Here is a 6000-nt window from a genome sequence, read left to right as displayed (position 1 = left end):
ACACCTTCTTGAACTCTGCCTTGCCCCCGGGCCGTCCGACCGAGACCCCCACCATGAACTCTGCCTTGCCCCCGGGCCGCCCGCCCAAGAACACCTTCTCGAACTCTGCCTTGCCCCCGGGCCGCCCGCCCGAGACCCCCTCCTTGATCTCTGCCTTGCCCCTGGGCCGTCTGCCCGAGACCCCTTCCGGGTCCTCCGCTGTGCCCCTGGGCTGTCAGCCCAAACCCGTCCTCCAGACCCCCTCCACCCACCCTTTTGGCCCTAGTTTTGTGTCCTTCCTCCGGTCCCCCTCCACCCACCCTGCTGGACGTTTTTTGACTTTTTAGGGATGTCTGGGATCCGTCCCTTGAGGGGGGGGTAATGTCACAGTCTGTCTGTGTTGTGTTTTGTCTGTCTCTGGTTTCCTGTTTTATTTTGAAAAGTGTTCACCCCCTGTCTCGTCTGTTGATTCCTGTCTCTGTGTTTGCCCTCCTGTGTCTGATTGTGTTCACCTGTTGCCCTTGTGTTTCTGCCTCCCCTGCCCAGCTGTGTCTTGTCCTGTGATTACCCTTCTTTATTTCTTTATTTATTTACTTTTTGTTAGCCCTTAAAACTCGCTTATCCTTTTTAATACTGCATTTGGGTCCTACCTTTTCCCGAATCCTGACAGATTGCCTCTCTGAGCATCTGAAAATCTATTGTGCACACAAACACTATTAACATACCAATAAAGTTTCAATATGTTAAACTTAATACCAGAGGTCGCGTTAACCGAATATGTTCCGCCTATGACGGATTTTGTTTAACTATGACGGAAAAATCTGAAAGCCGTCCGTCATTTGGACGGATTAGAACAAACTCAGAACGGCTCCGGTGTTTTTCCGTGTTATGCATGCCCGCCCAACAGAGTTGTGTACAGGCCGACGGGTAATAATGGATTTTGACGGAAATGTTACGATCCTGCCCATTGACGGGCAGCCAAAAAGTCTAGCGCAACCTCTGCTTAATACCATCAGATGTTCCCAGTATATCGGCATTAAGACATAGCTCTGTTAATGGTGGAAAATTATATAGATCTTATTTTAAACTCTGACACAATGTGATGCAAATGTGAGCGTCTATTTGATGATAAAGAAACTACAAGAAAGTAATATAACTGATAACTGTAGATCCTGCTGTGTGGTGTGATCACATGCCTCTGATGTCCTTCATGTGTTTGACATTTCGCCTCCATCACTCAATATGAAGAGAGACACGGTTCAATTTAACTATTGTTATAAATACATAGAAGAACAGTGTTGGTTTTATTTTGCTCTCTCAGTATTTAAACAGCAGAAATGTTATCGTGTTTATTTTAATAATAAAACTTCTGATCCACATTGGTTTTTAAAGTGAATCACATCTGGACTCACACAGCCTTCCTGCAGTTCCTCACAGCTGGAAGCAGTCTCCGTCGTCCCTCCGCTGATGTTTTGTACTTCCTCAGGTCAAACTCATCCAGAACCTCCTCTGACATCTGCAGCATGTCGGCCAGAGCAGAGCAGCGGATCACAGAGAGTTTCTTCTTTGATCTGTTCTCTGACTTCAGGAACTCTGTGATCTCCTGATGCACTGAGTGGTCCTTCATCTCTGTCAGACAGTGGAGGATGTTGATGCTCCTTTCAGGAGAGATTTGATCACTTCTCATCCTCTTCAGGTTGCTGATGGCTCTCTGGATGGTTTCTGGTCTGTTGTCTGTGCGGCCCAGCAGGCCTCCTAAGAGTCTCTGGTTGGACTCCAGAGAGAGGCCGTGGAGAAAGCGGACAAACAGGTCCAGGTGGCCATTTCTACTTCTGAGGGATTTCGCCATGGCTCCCTTCAGGAAGACATCCAGGGATGGGTAATCATCATCACTGATTGTACTGTCCTCATAGGGCCAGTCTCTCTTCAGGAAGTCCTTCAGTACCTTTGTGTCTCTGTTGGTGTAACAGTGCAACATGTAGACTGCAGCCAGGAACTCCTGAACGCTCAGATGAACAAAGCAGTAGACTGTTTTCTGGAAGATCACACTCTCTCTTCTGAAGATCTCTGTACAAAGTCCTGAGTGCACCAAGGCCTCGGTGATACCAAGACCACAGCGCTGCAGGTCTTCTTGGTAGAACATGATGTCTCCTTTCTCCAGATGTTCAAACGCCAGCCTCCCCAGCTTCAGGAGAAGCTTCCTGTCAGCCTCCGTCAGCTGCTCTGGACTCGTCTCATGTCCCTCTTTATACCTCTGCTTCTTCCTCTTGGTCTGGACCAGCAGGAAGTGTGAGTACATGTCAGTGAGGGTCTGGGGCAGCTCTCCTCTCTGGTCTGTAGTCAACATGTGGTCCAGAACTGCAGCAGTGATCCAGCAGAAGACTGGGATCTGACACATGATGTGGAGGCTCCTGGAGCTCTTGATGTGAGAGATGATTCTGCTGGACAGGTCTTCATCACTCGATCTCCTCCTGAAGTACTCCTCCTTCTGGGCGTCAGTGAAGCCTCGTACTTCTGTCACCCTGTCCACACACTCAGGAGGGATCTGATTGGCCGCTGCAGGTCTGGAAGTGATCCAGACGAGAGCCGAGGGAAGCAGCTTCCCCCTGATGAGGTTTGTCAGCAGCACGTTGACTGAGGACTGCTGAGAGACATCAGACACAACCTCATTGTTTCTGAAGTCCAGAGAAAGTCTGCTTTCATCCAGGCCGTCAAAGATGAGCAGCACTTTGCAGACAGCCAGCTGCTCTGCTGTGAGCTTCTGTAAGGTTGGATGGAAAACATGGAGCAGCCTGAGAAGACTGTACTGCTCACCTTTGATCAGGTTCAGCTCCCTGAAGGAGAGCGGGATCACCAGACTGACATCTTGGTTTCCCAAACGCTCGGCCCAGTCCAGAGTGAACTTCTGCACTGAGAAGGTTTTTCCAACTCCAGCGACTCCGTTGGTCAGGACCGCTCTGATGAGAGTCTGTCGGTCAGGTGAGGCTTTAAAGATGTCCTGGCACTTGATTGGAGTGTCATGGAGGGGCTCCTTCTTGGAAGCTGTCTCCAGCTGCCTCACCTCATGTTGGGTATTAACCTCTTCACTCTGGCCTTGTGTGATGTAGAGCTCAGTGAAGATGCTGTTGAGGAGGGTTTCACTTTGATCAGTTCCTTCAGTCACACGTTCACATCTCCTCTTCAGACTGAATCTGTGTTCCTCTAGAACCTCCTGCAGACCACGTTCTGCTGAGAGAGAAGGAAACAGGAGAGAAGGAGGAAAATGCTTTTGAGAATCTAATTATAACAAACATAATACAGTTTAAAAAGGTTATGATTTTTATAAAACAGCTTAATGTACTACAACAGTATACCTAATCGAAAACAAATAAACCAGGAAGTATCCTGGATATGAAGACAAGGATCCTAGCCATAAGATATCTTTACTATCTTCTGTAGAAGTTCGTAAGAAGCATTTCAAGGTCCTGGAGTGGCCTAGCCAGTCTCCAGATCTCAACCCCATAGAACATCTTTGGAGGGAGTTGAAAGTCCGTGTTGCCCAGCGACAGCCCCAAAACATCACTGCTCTAGAGGAGATCTGCATGGAGGAACGGGCCTAAATACCAGCAACAGTGAAAACCTTGTGAAGACTTACAGAAAACGTTTGACCTCTGTCATTGCCAACAAAGGGTATATAACAAAGTATTGAGATGAACTTTTGTTATTGACCAAATACTTATTTTCCATCATTTGCAAATAAAGTCTTTAAAAATCAGACAATGTGATTTCCTGGATTTGTTTTTCTCATTCTGTCTCTCATAGTTGAGGTATACCTGGGATGAAAGTTACAGGCCTCTCTCATCTTTTTAAGTGGGAGAACTTGCTTGGTGGCTGACTAAATACTTTTTTCCCCCACTGTATATGCCGTTAATAACTGTGTAATTTATACCTGGCTGCTAAACTCTTGTTATTGTTACAAGCAATGTTCGAAATGGGGGGGAGCCAGGGGGAGCTCGGCTCCCCTAAAGAGGGGGGGAGCTCCCCTGAAGGCCGACTTTGAGATAACTAGGGGGATCCCAAAAAAATCGTGCATATTTGTGTCACACAGATTAGAAATGTTGATTTTCTGTAAATAAATAATAGTCATTGCTCATTACAGTTTCTGGATATTTGTTTTGTATTTGTAAATATTTCTGGGCGTTGCCATCTGTATGTGGCGCGCTGCATTCTTTACGCTACTTACGTTGCTATGGTTACTGCGGCAATGCCAGCGCGGTATTTGAAATGTTCATATTGATATTTTTGTAACTCTGGCTTTGTAATAAAAAATATGGCGAAACGAAAACAGCCAAGCCCCGCAGCTTTTGGATTCACAAGCAAAGAAGCGAAGGAGTCTAAAAATGCCAACGTGAACGGAACAACTTTTAGTTGGCCGGCTGGAAGCGGCGTTAGGGTCGAGCTTGACAGCTCCACACCGAGGGAGAGGCCTGCCGATGCAGAGCCTGAAGACGCTTCAACAACGGCCACAGCCGCCGGCACCCCCTGCACTAGCGAACCTGACGATGCCCATGAACTTGGCAAGGACATTGGCAAAAGAGCCTTCAAATTTAAAGCTCCTGCTGATTGGAATAACTTACCTGCTACCATCAGATCTCTCCCTACTCTGACTTTGTTCAAGCGTGCATTGTCGTCTCACCTCAAGGTTGAATGTTTTTGTATGACCTGAAGTACTTTATTTATTGTTTAAGGGTTGTTGAGGCTCCATCTTATTTCACCATCTCCTCATGAGATGACCCACCTATTGCCCATTTCTAAGTCTTTATTTCTAAGTCTTTATTGTTATGATTTTGTATATATAGTACAGCTACTCTACTTTACTCTACCCAATGATATGCATTCAATGTAACCGCCTATAATGTATTACCATGTGCTGTATGCTTAGGCTGAATGTTTGTAATTTCTTGGTTATTTCTTCCGATGTATGTGTGTGAATGTTGTTTGTATGTTGTACTTGTTTGTTATTTGTTTTCTTGGGACCCCCTTGAAAACGAGGTGATTCACCTCAAGGGGTTTATCCTAATAAAGAAATTTGAATATATATAACTGCCTTCTAACTGGACACAGAAAAGATGGAGTGAGTGGAATGAAAGGTATCCATGGCTTTTCATAAAAAATGTGGATGTGAGATTTGCAAAGAGGCAAAAAGTATATTGATCTCCCTGCCGCTCACAGAAAAATCCACCGGAGTGCACCTTTAAAAAAAAAACATAGGGCTCCCCCGAAAACAAGGTATGTATTTTGTAGATTGTGTAACTTGCTGCTGTTAAATACCGTCAATATGTGCTTTATGTGCAATTTATACTTTATATACATATGCCATCTTTAATAACTGTAATATATACCGGGCTGCTAATTCCTAAGAACTGCTACAGGATTTGATTTGTAGATTTGATTTGTTTTTTATCTGTATTTTTGAAAATTATGGAACCTTTTTTAGTTTTTATCTTTTTTTAGTATATTGTTTATTACAGATGTAGCACCTCATTTCGGAAATTTTGAAACGCGAGGGCCGTGATTGGTACGTGATCTGCCCTCGCTCAAGGGAAAACCTCCAGCTTGACTTGAGACCGCCCCCGTGATAAATAAATGTATTTATAATGAAGCCAGCTGCAATGGATCATTGATCCACCAGGAGGTGCAGTGGGGTTCCACACTGGAGCTCATGAAATAAAGTCAGATACAGTACGCTGGATGTACAGCGGAACTTTGTTAAGATCCATATGTCACGGATATCATACTCTGTGCTAAATAAGATACATGTAATCATTTACAAAACATCACCATGTTTTTATTTAACAAAATAATGTTGTTTAGTCGAAAAAAACGAACGGGAGGAAATGCAGCCCGGCTCTCGATCTTTAATCCTAATTTAATCATCATCTTCACCACGATCATTTCTGTTTCTGTTCGCCGAATGGACATGAAATCACTGACACATATGAATATACTGTATTCAACTTCATTAAAACGTTATTAACGTGC

At 44.9% G+C, this 6000-nt stretch overlaps 1 protein-coding gene across 2 annotated transcripts in view; it reads right to left on the bottom strand.

The window, feature by feature from the left end:
• Positions 1 to 308: 308 nt before the first annotated feature.
• LOC307027695 (NLR family CARD domain-containing protein 3-like) overlaps positions 309 to 6000 on the bottom strand; it is a 21164-nt gene continuing 15472 nt past the window's right edge. Inside the window, exon 4 of one of the 2 annotated variants that reach the window (XM_079695979.1) lies at positions 309 to 3207. In XM_079695979.1, coding sequence (XP_079552105.1) covers positions 1388 to 3207 — 1820 coding nt within the window. In that variant the 3' untranslated portion in view covers positions 309 to 1387. The remainder of the gene's footprint in view (positions 3208 to 6000) is intronic. The other variant, XM_079695980.1, reaches the window with a different exon arrangement.

Source organism: Notothenia rossii (assembly GCF_949606895.1).
Source record: "Notothenia rossii genome assembly, contig: scaffold_211, whole genome shotgun sequence".
Taxonomy (NCBI): domain Eukaryota; kingdom Metazoa; phylum Chordata; class Actinopteri; order Perciformes; family Nototheniidae; genus Notothenia; species Notothenia rossii.
This window is presented reverse-complemented; position numbering and strand designations above follow the sequence as displayed.